Source organism: Nyctereutes procyonoides, unplaced genomic scaffold (genome assembly GCF_905146905.1).
Source record: "Nyctereutes procyonoides isolate TBG_1078 unplaced genomic scaffold, NYPRO_anot_genome, whole genome shotgun sequence".
Taxonomy (NCBI): domain Eukaryota; kingdom Metazoa; phylum Chordata; class Mammalia; order Carnivora; family Canidae; genus Nyctereutes; species Nyctereutes procyonoides.
In genome coordinates, this window is record NW_026575025.1 from 1,982,775 (window position 1) to 2,002,366 (window position 19,592).

The window sequence follows — 19,592 nt, forward strand, 5'->3', positions numbered from 1 at the left end:
CTACAGCTCCAGGCTGAGTGGTGGGCTGTGCTGCCCGGGGGGGCCACAAAGAGCTGATGCTGATGGCCTCTAAGGTGGACACTGTGGTGCATGTCGACTTCATGCACATTATCTCACGGACTACTCACAAAGAAGCCCCCCAAATGGGAACGTACAGCCAAGGGAAGTGAGGCTCTACAGCTGCTAGGTGGCCAAGACCTGCCTGACAGGGAAGCCATTCCGCCCTTCCTTCCCCTTCCACGGAGGGGCCGAACAGCTACCAGGCAGGCAGGACCTGCAGATAAGTGGGAGTGCGGGGTTAGCATTTTAAACAACTTGCAGGACAGGAGGCTGTAAAGTACAGAAAAAATTTATTGGAAATCTCTTGAATACATTTTAAAGTATAGCTCAGTATTTCCAAACAAGGTGGGCTGGAGGAGGGGGAGGGACCCTGCCACCTGGAGACGGGTGACAGGCCCCAACCCTGTCCCCAGGGTGCTACCGGAGTCAGTCTAGGGCTCATCCCTGTCAGTGTATGGGGCTGAGGGGCAAGGGCCAGCCTTGACAGTTGCTCTGCTCCTCCCAGGCTCAGCTCAGGGCTCAGCCTCCCTGGCCTCTCACTGATGGGGTTCTAAAGGAAAGGCTGCTGCCTGTAAAGGCCAACAATCAGGAGTCAAAGAGGACAATGGCTAACAGGCCTTCCTGTGGCCTCCTCAGGAGAAGGCCAGTGGCTGAGATACTGTGGTAAGACATGGGGGCAGGGGCAATCAATAGCTTTACCACGGCTTCACCCTTCTCCGCACTGGGGCCTCGGGAGTAAATCTGGATTGGTTTAGCAGGCCATGGGTATACTCTGGCCCAGATATGAGGGCTAGTTGGATACCGCTGCTGGGAACATTTCTTTGTGGCAGCAGAACGCATGCAACAGGGGCAGGGCTTAGCCCACCTGAAACAGTATCAGAGCCCCCTCCAGCATTCAGCCTTGTAGGTGGGAACAATGTCACATGCATTTATTAACAAGCCATTGAGGACCACCTGCTCCACTGCAGAACAGCTGCTGCCAGTGAATAGCCCAGGTGGGCCAGGGGGAATTTTGCCTCAGCCAGGACTGCCAGTCAGGCTGGGAGAGGGACAGGTGGCAGGTACATGAGGCTAGGTGCTTGACTGACTTAAGTAACAATACCTAAATGGTTAAGTCAATCATCCGCCTAGCTTTGGTTTCTCAACAAGGAACCAATCCAGCTAGTAAACCTCAGGGCGGGGTGCAGACCCTGGGATTAAAGAAAGGTGGTAGCCAGGCCCAGGTAGAAAGAGGAAAAGGCCCATAACCTAGCCCTGAGAAACAGGAACAAGTCCCTCCAGAAAGAGGGGCCCATCTGGCCTTCCTTGGGGCCACAGTGGGGCACATACAATGCATCATATGTGCACTGCACACAACTCTGGAGAACTGTACTCACAGAGTTATATGCATTTAGCACCCAAGACTTCCTGGGCTGCCAGAATGGAGTCAGTTACTCTGCAGAAGCTGGGAGAGATTCAAGGCTCTCACCAGGAATACACAGAAGACTAAGGTAAAGCCTGTCGTCAGTTCAAGTGCAGCGATTCTGGGAGGTTCCATCGCCCTCAGCCAGCCCTATTCGTGGATCCCACCTTATGTATATGGGAAGGAAGATCCTCAGAGCAGCAACCCAGATTCTGAGGAGCCTCCACAGAGGAGGCCATACCCCAGGAAGAGGCCCTCCACCTTCCCCAAGTGAAAACATCTAACCTCAAACATATTTTCTCTATAAAATATCTGATTTCTCTGAAAGTAATAAATATTTATCATGTCTTATAACCAAGGAGAGCAACAGGGGGAGGAAGGAGAGAAAAAGAAACTTTGCTGCAATTCCCAATGACAGAACCCTGGAGACCTAGGCTTCTGTTTCTTTCAATGGAGCTGAGCTGCTGAGCACAGCCAGCAGCCAGGGCTGCTCAGGGTCTCTGTGGAGATGGTGGGAATGGCTGACTTTGCAGTTCTCACCACCTTGGGCAAGAGGCCTGTCATACTGCCAAAAGTGCAGGCACAGGGGCAGAGAGAGGGAGGGAGGGAAGAAGACAACAAACCAAAAGGGACAAAAAAAAAAAAAGAGCCTGAAGGAGCCCTTCCTTCTTCCTCCCAGCACTGTCTCCTTCCTCTTTCTGCCTCCACACTAGGTCCGGGCCACCAGCTGGAATGTCAAGTGGTAAACGGCAGGCCGGCAAAGGGCCAGCTGCACGGCAGACCCAGGGCAGGGGGCCGGCAGGAGGAACAGGATGACAGCCTTTGTGAAGCAGGTGCTGATGGGCGGTGTGAGGAGATGGCCCTGCCAAGGGCCCTTTTGTTCCTAAAGGGTCTTCTGATCCCCAAGGCCAGGGGGTGAGTCCTCTCAAATGCTATCACCGGGCTTGCCTGCTGCCATAGAGTCTCCAGGAGGTGTGAGAGCAGGGACTTCCGGGTCCCCATGGGGGACACCAGCCTCTCCTCCACCTGGAGCAAGATGAGGGAGGGGAGCAGCTGATGAGTGGGACCACAGAAAGGGGGTGCTGCTGGTACTCGAGGACACCAACTTTTACTGCAGGGTTTCTACAAAGGCATCAAACTCTCGGACATTCTTCTCGTGCACAGCCAGCTTCTCTGGTAGTGAGTCCTGTACCAGGAGGGGAGAGAAGAGCTGCTTATTCAGGTAGGGTCCTGCAGAGACAGCTGGCCCAGGCCCCTTGGCTGAAGAAGGGATCACAGGACACAGTTCAGCTCAGCACTGCTGGCCGGGACAGCAGGAGATGCAGGGCAGTGGGGCAGCCACCGGGAAGGGGGCTTGTGTCCAGCAGGGCCTGTGGGGGGCTCAGGGACTTGGCGGAACAGCCAAGGGGATCCAACTGGGCCACATACTGCACGAGCTAGAAAAGGGCCATGCCAACAACAGATGACACAGAGAAATTACCTTTGGCACAGATCAGGCTGACACTAGAATGAAACAGTAGGCTCAGCATGCTACAGATTAAGAAAAGTTTACGAGAGTTATTCATGACCTGTGCTGGGCAGCAGAATGCCTTGGGGGCACGTGAACAAGGCCGTCCCCACCACGCTCCCAAGAGAGTCTGACTCAGCAGGTCTGTGGTGAGGCCTAGGAATATCAGCTGAGGCAGGGGTACGTTAGAGAGTCGAGAGAAATCAATAAACAAGAAAACAGAATCTTGAGGAGTTAAGTTTAACTGCCCTCAAGTATCAACTATGTATAAAAATTTAACCCTAATCAGGTGCTGTCTGATGAATGTGTATCTGAAGAGTTTGACCACCACAGACGGGAGAACTCCTAACTGGCACAAGGTACTGGGGAGAGGTGGGCACTGTCCCGCCCCCGAACTGGCAGGTGGCAGGCACATTGGGAGCACCAGGGCCACTTCGGGAGGCAGGGGCGACGGACCACTCCTGCCTGCAGAATCACCCTCAGAGCCTTCACAAGCTGGTTTCTTCCAAGCAGGTTTCCAATGAGAAGCCAGGGAGTCAGTGATTAAAAGCCTAAAATCAGAAGCCAGACTCTAGGATCAAAGCTGTGTGTTGCCAGCTCAGTGTGACCATGGGCAAGTTATTTGTTTACAGGGTCGGTTTTCTCATCTGTAAACTGGGGTAAGAAAAGCTACCTCTTAGGATTATTGAAGATTCGTGTAAAGCACTTAGAAAAATGCCTGGTACCTAGAAAGCCTCACTAAATGTTAATAATAATGATATTGTTATAGTATTGTTATTACTGAGCATGCTTTTCTGTTTCAAGCAAATCAAAAGCAGATATTCCAAGATTCCTATTCCTACTAGAGCTATTCCTCTAATGCTGCTATGGAAGGTGACATTCCCACCTCAGGTAGAAGGTCTCTGATATCTTGTGGTGTTAGAGTAAGTAGCCAGTTAGGTTTTAATAGGATGCGTGGGGGCCAGCAAAGAGGGAAAAGGGGGAAAGCTATTGGGGAAAGTCAGAGGTCTATTCTGGCCAGCAGCACTCCAAAAACAAAGCCACAAGAAGCCATATCAAACCAGACAGGCCAAAGACAAAGAAGACTGGAGACCCTGATCTAGTGAGGGAGAAAAGGTGTGAAAACCTACTCCCCAAGAAATCTTCTTTCCAAATAATAAATATCCCCCCCCACCCAGTTATTAACTATCAATAAAAGACAGAGACCCAAATCCTGGGTGCACAACTCTCCCAAGCTTGCCAGCTCTCACTTCTCGAGTGTACTCTCACTATAATAAACTCTTCACTTGCACCACCCAACCACTGTGTCTGGTCTGGCAACATCCTGGGTGGAGCCATTGGACACCTGGAGTTTGTAGCTGTGCAGGGTGCTCCACTGACCTTTGGACATGGGAAATACATTAAACATAGATGTAGGGATTACAGTCAGTCTCAGGACATCTGGCTAAGCTTGAAAACTGCTAGCTGAATCGAGAATGAGCCCTTTGAGGAAAGGGCAAGTACACCAATACTCAGGACCTCATGTTTCTTCTGCCCTGTGCCCCTGGTGTCTGCCTGAGAAACTGAACAGCTGAATGCAAGAGCTCTTGGAGCAGCTTGGTTTAGTGGCCAGAAGCAGCAGAAGACCTCAGACACTGAACAGCAGGGATGGGAAGTAATGGTGAGCGTGGACATAAGAGGAGGAAGTCAATGCAAGCAATTTCAAGATAACGATTGCCAGGCACAATGCAAACCTCAAGTGTGATCAACAGAAGATAAGGATCTAAAGTATCTCTTTCCTGTTACAGGGAGGTGTGGGAGTTGGGGGAGTAACAGAAAGAAATTTCTAGGCCTTTGGAACCGGAATGACCATCAAAAGAGGATAGGAGGTCACAGGATGAGGTAACCCAGGGGAAGGGGTTTCCATACCAAGTCCTCAGCCATGGACTGTGCCCCGATATCTATGGAGAGGCTGCTCAGCTGAGGAGGATTCTGAAATTCACGATAGAAGGTCCCCAAGTCCATCGGAAGAATGTCGTCTTTAGAAAAAGCCGGTTTCTTCAAAAACAAGACAGACTCAGTTTAGTTTGCCTTACGTAACAGAAGAAAATCAGGGGAAAGAAGCTATGAACAATCCTCTTTCCTTCCAGTAATTATCAGAGAAATGGTTTCTCCAGGTTCATCTTAGGGAAAGGAATTGCTACGCCTTTCTCTTCTGGGCAGCTGAGCTCTAGTTCTGGTACTATACTCCTCTCCCATGGTAAGGTTAATATTCCCTTCCCTCAAACTCTTTTCCTTAGCAAAGGGTCATCCACTCGGGCAGGAATAGGACCTACATGGATACCACCAGCAATCGTCATTTAGAGTTGAATTTCAACCCAAGATATGGCACAAAATGCCTTCTTGCTCATGGGCCTCCAAGTGTGTCCCCAAGCAGGGTATGAGGGCAGGTTCCCCACATGAACTGCACAGCGAGATGCCCACCTGTCCCATCCCCTGTCTAGACTAGCCCATTTGATCCTTGTGAAGGAAGTCCTGTTCAAGAACCCTGGACGCATCTAGGTTTATTTCCCCCATGGCAGCAAAGGTCAAGGAAAGTGATGGCAACTTACGAAGTCGATCATAACAAAGTCATCATGGGTATTGCCACTGCTGCCCCCACTGGAGCCATCAGAGTGCAGGCTGCCCTGGAGAGGAGATTCAGTCTCTGGGGAATCTGGAGGATTCACCTGTTTTAGAATAAGGTGGAGGTATGGGCTGGTTCCATACACTGGGTGCAAGCTGCTGTTAACAGTCAAAGGTTTTGTAAGGGAACCAACACTGGCTGAAAATCTATAAGCCCAGGAGCACAGCCAGTGGTCTCTGAAGGAACAGTGCCTTGTCCAGTAAGACGACAAGCACAGCACCATCTGACTGTTAACTTTAGTGAAAGGGGGACTCACCATGGGATCAGCATCCTCCAGCTCCAAATTCTTGGGAGCAAACATGGCAAAGGGTATGTCCAGACTGGTCAGGGTCACCTGAAAGGACATGGAAATTTTAGTGCCCACCCCTGGCTCAGCTTACAGGCTTCCTCCGTGGCCCAGCAGATTCACACAGCCAGGCTGATCACACCATCCTCTGGGTCCTATCCTGTCAGAGAACCCTGAATCTCCTATCTCCCATCATATACCCACAGCATAAACAGGGGTAGCGCTCCCCATGACTCTGGGAATCAGCTTTGGAAGCCTGACCCACAGCGATTTGGTAGCTATTCTGCATTGCAGAGCTGAGGGGGAATTACTTATTTTGAGGAAGGCTGAGATACTGACACTTCAGTGCAAGGTGTCTGTACCAAATGCCCAGTCACCCTCTCCTATGGGAGGCTTATACAATCACAGAACAAAAGTTGTGAACTTCTTCTGGCGGGGGTGTCACAGGTTATTAACCCTCCTCCAAAAAAATGTGCAGGCAGGTACGCACGTGCGCGCGCGCACACACCACACACACACACACACACACACACACACACACATTTTGCATATAGTTTCAGGAATCCCACAGACCCTAGGTTAAGAGCCCTGTCCCTCAGGCCTCACTCTAAGGGCTCAGATATTCTCACAGGTGGTAGTGCCAGAAAAATCACCTGGTTGATGGGTTTGTTGACAAAAGCCCCCACTTTTCGGACAAAGATGGTCTCCAAGACATCGTGGGGGGATGCCCGGCCCTCACTGCTGTTTGATACAGTTTCAGTATCCTCGCTGGAGAAGAAAGACAGTGTTGGTACTCACTCTCAAACCACAGCAGAGCCTGCTTGGTTCCCATAAACCTGTTGGTAAGGCTGCAGTCCAGGGCAGGAATGTCCCCCCCACCAACCTACCCACATGGGAAATGGCAACATGGGGTCTGGCTGCTGCCACTGCCACCCTCTCTTCTGAGTTGAGAGCAGAGGACTGCACTACTGGAAACAACTAAAAATGAGGCACGTGTGAATGAAACTCAGTAAGCTGTGTAAAGCTTACATTAAATTTAATCTAAAATACCATTGATAAACATCAGTTACCAAGCATGTAGCAATCATGCATACAGGTAAGCAGTGCTCATAAACAACTGTGATTTTAACATTAATCTACGACATAAGCAGACTCAAGCTTTAAGCTTTTCTCTGCCTTCTTGTTTTGTTATCTAAAATTACCATAAGAAGGAATCATTTACAGTGTTTAGAGTTTATAGCACCATGTTAAATTTAAGCCTTACCTCACAAGAGGCAGTGTCATTATTCTAACTTGAGAGTCCCAAATTTGGCTCTTTAGATAGCCAGAGCTTTCTCCGCCCATGACGCACGGGCTGAGGTCCTGTGCTCCATACCACATTTCTTCTCATCACCCCCAATCAACCGTCTGTTCAGCAAAGTCTTTTAATGACACATTTCATTTGGCTGCCCATTTAAGAACCCCCTACCGCAAAGAGATAGGGTCCTCTATCTCTAGCTGCTCCCAGACATGCCCTTGGAGTCAAGGCTCAGAAAACTAGAGTGTAAATGACTAACAGGATCTTCCTTTGGTTATCTGACAGGGGGAGGGATAAAAGGATGGAAATTTGGGAAGCCAGGAATGAAAGTCGTTATTTTTTTCTGATGGATGCCACAAAAAGATCTTCCTAAATAATTTCCCTCCTACCACTCCACTGTGGGAATGAAAAAAAAAATACCAAAAATTTCTATTATCCACAAATTCATTTAGGATGTGATGGGGCAGTCAATGTCTGATATCCGGGGCCTTCCAGTCAAGGGAGGGCAGGGCAGGTCGGGACAGCCTCATTGTCCCCGGGCGGAACTCCGAGTATAAGGGCAAGAGGAGCTCAGCTTGCGCCTGGCCATATTGTGAGCTACGTGCTCTTTGGCAAATTACTTAACCCTCTGAGGTCTTCTCATTTTTGAAAAAGTAGTAACAGTGGGGACTTGCGCAGGGCAGGAGTGTGAGAACCTTCATGCTCTACCTCATCACTGTCTTCATTAATCTGAAATTTACAGAATGTATCACTTCTGTAATCAGAAAAGACAAAGATTTTTACAAATCTTTAATGAAGACAAACAGTTGTTTCTAAAGAATCTCCATGAGGGACTAACATAACAGGGGGGAAAAAATCCTAACTACCAGCACAGGTACACAGCAGCCCCCAACTTTAGGGTCATAGCAAACCCCCTGCATGGGTCCTCAGGAAACACTGAGGACTGATTCCAAGGGAAGAAAACTTGAGGTGGGAGAAAAAACAAAAACAAAAACAAAAAACACACACACATCCAAAAGGCTCCTTCACCGGATGAGGGTGATAAGAACTAGGCCCCTGCTGTTGGCTATTAACAGCAAGCCCGGGGCTGCTTCCTTACATACCTGCCACAATATAAGGTTCTTATGGAGGACTTTAAGAATTCCAAATTTGGGGTCTAAGTGCCAGGCCTGAAGCAATGCTGAAAGCGATTCTTTACTGACGCCCAATAAGCATATGTGTCAGGGAGGATGGGTCCCTGGGTGCCCAAGCAGCCAGGTTGTGAACTCACCTGCTGGAAGGTGTGACAGCGCAGTGGGCCCCGTCAGAAGGGGTGTAGGTTGCCAGTCTCTCCTGGTCAGCCTGGGCACCGTGAGCAGGTTGGTTGGGAGCAAGGGGTACCCCACCTTCCTTCCCTGGAACCATGAGCTTTGGGGGAAAAGGGAGGAATACAGTGAATAATGGCAGTGTCAGGCAAGAGGGGAACTTGGTCTAGGGCAGTAGTAGGTGCCTTGGAGCTTTTCCACCACCAGTGCTACCCCCAAGTGGGCGGGAAACCTCGGATCTACGTCTTCTCTGGGACTCAGCTAACAGGAGTCATGCGTGGTTAAGGACTATAGAAGGAAAGGAAAGAGAGGGAGAAAACACTTGGAAGCTCTTCTTTCCTTTCTGAACTCTAGGAGGCCCTTTCTCCTGGAGTCACCTAGGTCCGTAAAGCTACACAAGAACTTTGTTTCAGAACACTTAGCAAAATAGTGGTGTGTGAAGAGGCCCCTCAACTGCCTTGGGGCAGGGGAGGCAGCACAGGAACCCCGGGGTCGTCCCCATCTCTAAAGATACCTGGTGAGGGTGTGTGGTGTTTAGGCCAGCAGCAAACACTACTGGGTAAGCCAGGTCAGCTGATCCAACGCCCAGGGCAGCAGGCTGATAGGAAAGGCGAGAGCTTGAGAGCTAAGCAAGAGAAAAACAAAGAGGGGCAGAGGAAAGGAGGAGGAAAAAGTAGGCAATTCTAGAGTACGACTAATGATCAAGGTCATGGAGAGGTAAAGAATGGATCCCAGCCCACATCCTCACAGTGTGGGGTGGGGGCGGGGGCCTGATGTTAAAGACAGACCAGGCCATTACTCTGTGGCTAAGAAAGCAGAGACTTGTTTGCAGTGGGACTGACATTCGCAGCTCTGCAGCCTTCCAAAGGCCTCAAATGAGTTCCCTGCTCCCCCTTTCCCCAGGGGCTCAGCTAACTGTTGAGGTTTCCAGCCCAGAGGACTGGCAAAGCACAAGCCCGAGCAGAACTTGCAGCCAAAGTCATTGGTTTTTCCCAGGTCATTCTATTTTCTCCTTTGTCCTTGAGGTCCCTTTGAAACAGAAGGCATCTTCCCTAATCACACCCTCCATCACCCCTGGGTATGGGAGGGTTCCTATTTATATTGAAAAAGAAAGAATACCACTCTTGGATTGTTTATTTGGAAACAAGATATAAATAACTCCATGTGTTTTTTACATCAATGGTAGGAGGAGGGGCAAGCGAAACATCCTATTTTGGGCTGCTGTGCTATGGCTGCATCCTGTTAAAAATCAATTACCAAGCCTCAAATAACTCCCAGGAACACTTGGGGACATTTAAATAGCTATACCCTGTACTTTATGTATAATTTTTAAATAAAAAGATGCCATCTTATTATATCCCCTTTTTCCCAGTATGGACTCACTTGATGGGAAAAGGCCAGTCCTGCCATGGGGACCCTCAGAGTGTCCGTCACCACAGGAGTAGGGGTCTGAAAATGTGCCTTTGTGACAGTAAACACACACTTGCACAGATACACACAGAGACAGGAAAAACAAGGGAAGAAAACAGAAAAGGGACTTGAGAAAGAAGTGAAAACAACTCCGGAAGGGGTCGTAGCCATAGAGGCCAAACTGCACGATGGAAATCGGGAGTGCAGCAGGGAGAGAGCAGCATGGCTGCCTTCCTAGAAGGACAACTTAGAAGGGTGTGAAGAAGATACTTTTGTCCCAGGGGGCTCCACTGCATGCTTGTTGCCCTGATGAGCAGGTGGAAAACCAAGCTGAGTCAAGCTGTTATGACTTGGCAAAAGAGGGAAGCCCAAACCAAGCATTAGTGTGTTTTTAGTCAAAGGAGGGTAGAAAGGTGTTAGGGAATGGCCCCCAGCAGCAAGGACTTGAGAGCAGGTGCAAGACATGCTGAGGATAAAGATGCTCAAGATACAATGCTAGAACGGAGACCTTTTCCTGGGGACCCAGAATCTGCAAGGACAGATGTAAACAACTGACGTCTGTTGACTGGAACTTTAAATGCTCGGGTCCAGGGTGCCTGGGAATCTCAGTCAGTTAAGCATCTGACTGACTCAAGATCTCAGGGTCCTGGGACTAAGCCCCACATTAGGCTCTGTGCTCAGTGGGGAATCTGCGTCTCTCTCTCTGCCCTCCCCCTGTTCTCTCTCAAATAAAGATATGGTGGATTTTCTTCGTTTGTTTTTAAATGTAAGCTCTATGTCCAATATGGGACTTGAACTTACGACTGGAGATCAAGCATCACTACTTGATCTACTGACTTGATCTACTGACTGAGCCAGCCAGGTCCCCCTTCTCTCAAATAAATAAATAAAATCTTAAAAAAAAAAAATGCTCAGGTTCCCAGCTGTAACACTTGACTACACTATCTGAGGCAGGATGAATGGTTGTGTATAGGTGTAGGCGTGTGTGTGTGTGTGTCTTATAGCCCCACATGGTGAAGGAGAACTTGATGCAGTAAAAGCTGGGGCACTTTTAAAATTCTTAGATTTCAAAGCTAATTATGATTATTTTGAATCTTGCTGTTCCACCTTTAAGTCTTACCAATTAGCTAGTTAATGCTTAGAACTGGAGGTTGGACCTGAAATCACAGTAGTAGGTACAGGGTCACAATTATTTCTTGATTTGACTCTGTGTCCACATGACACAGCGGTCCCTTTTTTGTTGGGAAAACAAACACCACATTAATATGCATTTACTGGACTCTAGGAAAAAGCTCAAACAGAAGTTGAACAATTATGCAATTCCCTAGGTTAAACCAAGGAAGAAAGTAGTTCAGTATTTATAGGAATGCTGAGGAGACCTGCTGGCAAATCATTTTCTCTCTCTGTTCTACCATTAAGGTTGAAAACGAAGACTACTGCACCAAACTGTAATAAGCCTCGACTAGAGGTACTCAGAGGGTAGTGACAGGGCTCACCCCATGGGATGCTCAATGTTGATATGAACTTGGTAGGATCTATTTTCAAACTGTGACAAGACACAGAAGGCAACTGACACCATGAGAAAGATAGGCTCCCCTTACACAGGTCATAAATTTTGTGCTAACAGGAGATGTAGGAACTACTTAACTTTCCCTTACTGTTGGGGTTGTGTCAAATTTCCACTGTACCTAAGAGACAAACTGATTTGTTAAGGCCCAACCTCACCATCCTCATATCTCCCAAGTCACAATGTCGTTTACTATTTATGAGTTTACCACTTATAAAACAACATAGGGGCACCTGAGTGGCTTAGTCAATTAAGCACCTGCCTTTGGCTCAGGTCATGATCTCGGGGTCCTGGGATCTCTCAGGGTCCTGGAAGAGAGCCCCTTGTCAGACTTCTCTTTTTCCCTCTAGCCATCCCCACTGCTCATGTTCTTGCATGCTCTCCCTCTCTCTCAAATGAATAAAAAAATCTTTTAAAAAATTTAAAAATAAAACATCGATGAACATCAAACTTAACTTATTCACATTTTAATTATCTAAAAAATAATCTACTTTCACCAAAGTGCTCTGGTGGGCTTGCCCCTCTTTTTGGATCAGTATTGCCCTATGTTAGTAAGAGTGCCAAAAGTTACCCCCTCCCAGAGCAATGGTGACATTCATGCCTATATACATTCATGGAGGGAGGGGAGTAGCAATTCCCACCCCCTACTCATCCAAACCATCTGGGCAACTTTACAAGAACCTCTAACTCTAAACTGGGACAATAGAAATAATAGTGACCCATGGATTTTGTAATTTCCTTCACACATATTGAATAGGTTTGTTTGTTTGTTTTAGCTTTCTTTTTTTTTAAGCTAACTTTTGGGCCTAACTTCTGTTTTTGAAACAGATTAGAACCATAATTTTAATTCAATATCTCCTAACAACTCAGAATGAAATAAATTTAAATATTTTCTTAATTAAAAAACACAGAAAACAAAAATTTATGGGTAGTAAATTAATTTGTTGGGCTCCAAAAATAAGATGGTGAAAGGGGATAATCTGGGACTAGTTGAGGAACACAGAACTGGATCGGGTCTAGAAGAAACTGTCTAATGTGAAAGTTGAAGAGGAGGGGAGTGATAAAGATGAACACCCAGAGCAGGGAGCTGCAGGCCATGACGTGGGAGATGAATGACTCAGGGTGGAAGGGAAGAAATGCGCCCTGAAATTCAGTCATCTGGCAACAAACAACTCCTTAGATGAAGCAGATTTGGTACCACGCACATTATACAACATGGTCTCACAGGCATGTCCGCTTGGGAAGCTGGGAACCTCGTCTGGAGTCTGTTTCACTGAAACTGGGTTTGACACTGGAGATGGACTCAAGTGGAAAAGTTAATGGTTAAAAATGTTCAGATAAAGAATGCAGATAGCCAGAAATCTGTGTCAACTATTAAGAAAAACTGCACTGCTGGTTTCTTACTGGTATTCTATGTCAAATAATTTTTTGTTTTTTTATGTGCTCCTTCCATTATTAGAAGCCATATTTACCACTTCAAAAGTAAAGTAGCTACCAAATTAACATGAGTAGGATAGAACACCTCTCTGGTATCAGAATGCATTTGGAATTTTGTGACTTATTTTCTAGGGAATTTTAAGATGTCTCCAGGAACATAATGGTTACATGTAATCTTGTAGGTTAAGAATGATTACAGACTAGAGGGGCACCTGGGTGGCTCAGCCTGACTCTTGGCTCAGCTCAGGTCATGATCTCAGGATGGTGAGATCAAGTCCCACACTGGGCTTTCTTTGCACTTAGAGCAGAGTCTGCTTCAGATTCTCTCTCCCTCCCCCTCCTCCCCTCCCACCGCCCCCCACCTGCACATGCGCACGGCTGCACACACACACACACACACACTCTCTCTCTCTAAAATAAAAAAAAAAAAAAAGCATGTTTATAGACTAGAAACATTGCAATATTACCTGTTGGATAAGAAGGCTCTCCTTCACTCCTCAAAATAACTCCCTGGAAACAATCATCATCACCACCACCACCACCACCACCACAAGAGATTGTATCTAAATTTTGACACCATTTCATGCCCATATATGTACCAAATAACTACAGCCACCCCAGAACATGTTTCCCCTACCTGAGATGGAGGGGAGGTGGAAAAAGAGGTGGTACACACTTCTTGAGAATCTTCCACAGAAGGATATGTTACTCCAGGGTCCTCACCAGCAGTTCTATGGCAGGGGTGGGAGGGGGTGGGTGGGGAATAAATCAAGAATTTTATGGTGATGGCAGTCAATTACGGAGAGGATACAAAGGGAGGTTAGATAAGGATGCAAGTCGTGACAAGAGCTGTTTCAGGCAGAGCTCACTATGGCAAGAGGCGTGTTGAGTCTTTGATAATGTCAAATATCCAGACAACATCTAGAGGTTGGCCAAAGTTTTTATTTTTAACCCAAACATCCTACCTGACACATCATTTGAGAAAATTTTCTTAAGCCTGGCCAGTTTTGGGACCAAAGAATTGTCAGCAATAGAGATGCAGTGAAATAAAAGTCTTGACTCCAAAGATGAACTATTCAACTTCAAAAGTCCTTCATATAAAGGCAGGATCCTTCCTGATCTTTTCCACATCTTTTCCAACCTCTACAGAATTGTTTTCTGGGCATAGGCCTGAAGACATTTGATTCTAATCTATAACTAAACTGTGCCACTGGTGACCAGAAAACCATTTAATTTGTGAAGGACATTGTTAACTACTGCTACTCTGATAGTCTCTAAGCAGTATCAAATTGAAAGTTAAATCACTACCGTCTAGATCCAAAACGTCCAAGAATTTTCTGAGACAGTTTATGCATTCCAAGTCTTGATATACCTTACAGGCAGCAGCAGGAAGGGAAGCTAATCACTCCATTTCTCTCCATGTGGGGTCTCCATCACTGCCCCCTACCCACTGATGAGTGCTGATAAAGGTCCTCTATGTATAGGATGAGTGCTTCTCCCTAGCTGCAGTTTGGGAAAGCCCCTACACATTCCTCACCTGTAATTGCAGGGGTGCATGGGTGAGGAGCTGGGGTAGGGACGGTCCACAAAGTGATCAATGATAATCCCCATGATAGGTGGGGTCCTCTCAAATTGCCTGTAATGCAATAAGCAGATTGCAATATTTATTAGAATACCTTGTCAGCCCCCCTGAAGTTTTTAGAGGACCCCTCACCTTATACCTTTGGCAAGAACCACTAGGGTCTTAACTACTGTATCCCTAAATATAAACCACAACTCTACATAGATGGCTCTAGGACACTCAGATTCTCCAATCTGGAAACTGGGCTCCCTCTCAAGGTCATTTTTCAGAAGGGGACTGATTTCAGCAATGGCAAAGCTGAACTGTAGGTTTAGCCACAGAGTTTGAGGGAAAAACAAACTTTATTATCTTTAATATCTTTGGAGGAGCTCTTTTGGATTCCAAGGCTCTTTCCTCACCTGGTAGACATAAATGCCAAGTTAATTCTGTAAGCGCAAGAAAGAGTGATGGTGCCCACAGGGGTGCCTACTGTCCCAACACGAACTGTCTGGAAACCTAGGAGAAGAAATACATAATTAGCTTTTCACCAGAGAATACTGACACTGTCCTCAATCTGGCTTTCCCTGAATCATTCAGCTTATCACAATCTGTGGCATTATCTACTTAGTCCCATGGGTGCAATGGCCTCAATTTCATATATGTTTATGTGTGTATGTGTTTTTCTTTTGATTTATTTTATATTGACCTAATATTGGAAGGGAAAACAGCATTCTACTTCCAGATAAACTTACCAAGAGAAAAAACAACTGTTAGTCCTGAAGTCTGAGCAAATCCTAACCAACCCAGCCCAAATGTGACACAGGAAGGGGACCCTGGGGCTTTATCACACAAACCCCTTGGTTTACATAGGTGCGGAAGTGACTGCACTTCTATTTATGCTGCCACCCAGAACTAAGTATAGAAAAGAGCCAGGGCCTTGCAGGCGATATTTCTAATAAAGCTTTCCCGGTTTTCTGGGTTTCATTTTCAATTTGTCAAAACTGCTAATGCTCATCAGAAACATTTAACAAGCTCATTATAGAAAATTAGGAAAACAGACAATGATATAAAGAATAAGAAAGAATGCTGAGTTACTAGAACTCTGGGGAAAATAATTCAGTCATTCCTTGGCAGCTCTTTGGACCACCTACCTACCTGTCTTTTTCTTACTTGTATCACATATATTAAAGTCACAAGCTACTTATTATTACAGGCAGCATCTAAGCCCATCTCTGAAGTCAGGAGGGCTCTTAACACTACAAATGCTTTTCAACCTTGTTACATACCTTCTCCTAAGCCATTCAGCTGAACTTCCCCAAAATATATCCTTAGGAAAGAAAGAAAAAGAAACAAATGATTCTTTATTCTAAAGGTCTTTATGGCCAGAATACCTAAACAAAACAAACCCTTCTTTTCTTATCTGGATGAACACCTCTCCTAATGGAGCAATGATGTTACTACTTCAATTAAGCTGCAGGCATATGGGTGTATATGGAAAGAACTGGTTAAGAAAAAAGAAAATAATTAAGTGGAGTCTGCGATTTTAGTTTTTCCCACTCCTGCAATATACATATATATATATATATTTTAAAGATTTTATTTATTTATTCATGACAGACACACACAGAGAGAGAGAGAGAGAGAGAGAGAATGAGAGGCAGAGACACAGGCTCTCTCTCTCACAGAGGGAGAAGCAGGCTCCCTGCAGGGAGCCCAACGTGGGGCTCGATCCTGGTCTTCAGGATCACACCCCAGGCTGAAGGCGGCGCCAAACTGCTGGGCCACCGGGGCTGCCCTCCTGCAATATATTTTTAAAGTATGCCTACCAGGAGCACCTGGACGCCTCAGCAGTTAAGCATCATCTGCCTTTGGCTCAGGTCGTGATTCTGGGGTCCTGGAATTAAGTCTCGCATCTGGCTCCCAAAAGGGAGCCTGCTTCTCTCTGCCTATGTCTCTGCCTCTCTCTCTGTGTCTCTCGTGAATGAATAAAATCTAAAAAAAAAAAAAAAACAGTATATCTCCTGGGGAATAAAGAATATAGAAAGAAGATTGGCAAATAAATCTAGTAGAAAGTACTAGATTTTTTTGGATGTATGTTCAACATACAAGATTATATTAGTTTCAGAGGTAAAACATAATGATTCGATTCTTGTTTATATTACAAATTGAACATCACAGTATGTCCAGTTAACAGCCATCACCATACATATAGAATTTTTTTTTTCTTGGGCTTAGAACATTTAAGGTCTCCTTTCTTAAGGGGAACCCTCTTACACTGTTGGTGGGAATGCAAACTGGTGCAGCCACCCTGGAACACACTATGGAGGTTTCTCAAAAAGTTAAAAATAGAACTACTCTATGACCCAGTAATCGCACTCTAGGTATTTATTCAAAGGATACAAAAATACTGATTAGAAGGGGCACATGCACCCCCATGTTTATAGCAACACTATCAACAATAGCCAAATTATAAAAAGAGTCCACATGTTCATCAACTGGACATGGATAAAGAAAATTAAGAAAGAAAATGTGATATATATATATATCAAAAAGAATAAAACCTTGCCATCCATTTGCAGTAACATGAATGGAACTAGAGTATAGTATGTTCAGTCAAAGAAAAGATAAACACCATATGATTTCATTCATACGTGGAATGTAAGAAACCAGATGAACATAGGAGAAGGGAAGAAAAAGATTAAAAACAGAGAGGGGGGAAAAAAAGAAAAACAGGGAGGCAAACCATAAGAGACACTTAACTATAGAGAACACACTGAGGGTTAATGAATGGAGTGGAGATGGGTGGGGGGATGGGTTAAATGGGTGATGAGTATTAAGGAGGGCACTTGTTATGATGAGCATTGGGCATTATATGTAAGTGATGAATCACTAAATTCTACTCCTGAAACTAATACTACACTATATGTTAACTAATTTGAATTTAAATAAAATTTTGGGGGATGCCTGGGTGGCTCAGCAGTTGAGTGTCTGCCTTTGGCTCAGGGCATAATCCCGGGGTCCTGGGATTGAGTCCCGCACGGGCTCCTTGCACAGAGTCTGCTTCTCCTCCCTCTGCCTACGTCTCTGCCTCTCTCTCTGTGTCTCTCATGAATAAATAAAATCTTAAAAAAAAAAAGTTTTGGAAGTAAAAGGGAAAAAAAAAAAAACTCCTTTCTTAGCAACTTTCAAATATACAATAGAAGATACTATATGTTGAGAACGGTCTTCAATTAAGGGGAGGTCTCCATGCTCATCACAAGTCATTCCAAAGTAAGTTGGTTAAGAAATTAGAAAATTTTTTTCTACTATAGAAGAATTACATAAGACTATTCTGAAAATACAGAAATATAAGCACAGCAGAACCTTTTTCTGAATTTCTCTGGGAAGACCAGTCTAAAAAAAAAATAAAAAAAAAAAGGAAGACCAGTCTATATTAGCTAAAAGTCTGAACTATAAAACATTACCACCTATACTACAAACATTATTATACTTCTCTAGTAATATGGTTAAAAATTAAACACATACATGGCTTTGTTCAATTTAAAAACTAAGTTACAACAACGTACAAAGCCCTATGGTTAGGTGGTAGGCATGAGATAAGGAAAAGCCAGGGAGGAGATTCAGGATAGGTCTCATAAATTATAATCTGATATGAGAGAAAAGAAATGTATATAAATTTCTGAAATACATGCACAAAAGTGACATACATCATAAAGCAGGGATCCGCAAATTTTTGTTAAAAGGATCAGATGTTTAAGGCTTGCAGGCAATACAGTCTGAGGCAGACTATTCAGCTTTGCTGTTGTCCTGCAAAAGTAGCCACTGATGGCACACAAATGAAGGGGGTGGCTGTGTTCTAAAATAACTTCATTTAGGGGTGCCTGGCTGGATCAGTTGGAAGAGAGTGAAATTCTTGATATCAGGGTCATGAGTTTGAGCCACATGTTGAGTGTAGAGATTACTAAAAATAAATAAATAAATAAATAAACTTAAAAAAAACAATAAAACAACTTTATTTATAAAAACAAGCACATGGTTTGCTGGCCACAGTTTGCTGACTCCTGCCATAAAATAACACAGGAATAACACTGGGGTGCATGGGTGGCTCAGTCAGTTAAATGTCTGCTTTCAGCTCAGGTCATGATCCTCAAGTCCCACCCACATCAGGCTCCTTGCTCAGCAGGGAGTCTGCTTCTTCCTCTCCTTCTACTCCTTCCCCCTGCTCGTGCTATCTCTTGCTCTCTCAAATAAATAAATAAATAAATAAATAAATAAATAAATAAATAAATAAAATCTTATTAAAAAAACACCACCACAAGAATGATGTCAATAAAAGATTACCAGAAGAGATTCTGCTAGCAACCTTTAGTGGCTCAGGTTGTGAGCCCCAATGTGGGGTTCCCAGCTCAGGGGGAGTCTTTTTGTCTCCCTCTTCCTCTGCTCATGCTCTCTCTCTCTCTCAAATAAATAAATAAATCTTTTAAAAAAAGGAAAAAAGCTCAATATTCATTTGAATACTGGTAACTGGTACAGTGCTTAAAATAACCTAATTAACCTTTTTCTTGGCCATATAGGTTCTTTATGCCATTCAGGTGTTAAGCCAAAGTTTTCTTCACAGATAGCAGATAATAATTAACTTTAATTCAGTCTTGATGAACTACAAATTCAGAATGAATTTTTATAATGATGTAATTCTACAGTGATTTGATTAAATCCACAAGGCCAGGGGGAAAATGATAATACAACTTAAAAAAAAAAAAAAGAGGCAGCTGTTAACAATAGTATGAAAAAGGGGGGGGAAAGAGCCAAATCTACCTCTGAGATCATCCACTTCTCTACGGTTTAAACCAAATTATTTGTATCCCAAAGCACTCCTAAATGATAAACAGGGAGCCATAAATACCATATTACTCCAGAGATAGAGAATAAAGGAAGACTTTAAACACTGGTAATGAAAAGGACTAAGAGTCCCAGTTAACTAAGCTGATGACTAGTAGTGTAGTATGGCTACTTACAAAAGAGTCAAAATGAAGGGGGCTTAGCATAGGTAAGTGAGAAGTAAGAGAGCATCATCTTTTGTTATATTTGAATAAAAG

The 19,592-nt window shown here is 44.9% G+C and overlaps 1 protein-coding gene across 11 annotated transcripts in view; it reads right to left on the bottom strand.

The window, feature by feature from the left end:
- Nucleotides 1–333: 333 nt before the first annotated feature.
- Nucleotides 334–19,592, bottom strand: part of ATG13 (autophagy related 13) — a 52,039-nt gene continuing 32,780 nt past the window's right edge. For 7 of the 11 annotated variants that reach the window (XM_055312477.1, XM_055312468.1, XM_055312435.1 and 4 more), the window contains 12 exons: nt 15,783–15,823; nt 14,916–15,012; nt 14,473–14,571; nt 13,573–13,666; nt 9,905–10,003; nt 9,036–9,146; nt 8,488–8,624; nt 6,574–6,688; nt 5,891–5,968; nt 5,561–5,677; nt 4,878–5,006; nt 334–2,648 (listed from right to left, as the gene is read on the bottom strand). In XM_055312477.1, coding sequence (XP_055168452.1) covers nt 2,571–2,648; nt 4,878–5,006; nt 5,561–5,677; nt 5,891–5,968; nt 6,574–6,688; nt 8,488–8,624; nt 9,036–9,146; nt 9,905–10,003; nt 13,573–13,666; nt 14,473–14,571; nt 14,916–15,012; nt 15,783–15,823 — 1,195 coding nt within the window. In that variant the 3' untranslated portion in view covers nt 334–2,570. The remainder of the gene's footprint in view (nt 2,649–4,877; nt 5,007–5,560; nt 5,678–5,890; nt 5,969–6,573; nt 6,689–8,487; nt 8,625–9,035; nt 9,147–9,904; nt 10,004–13,572; nt 13,667–14,472; nt 14,572–14,915; nt 15,013–15,782; nt 15,824–19,592) is intronic. The other 4 variants (XM_055312487.1, XM_055312493.1, XM_055312510.1 and 1 more) reach the window with 4 other exon arrangements.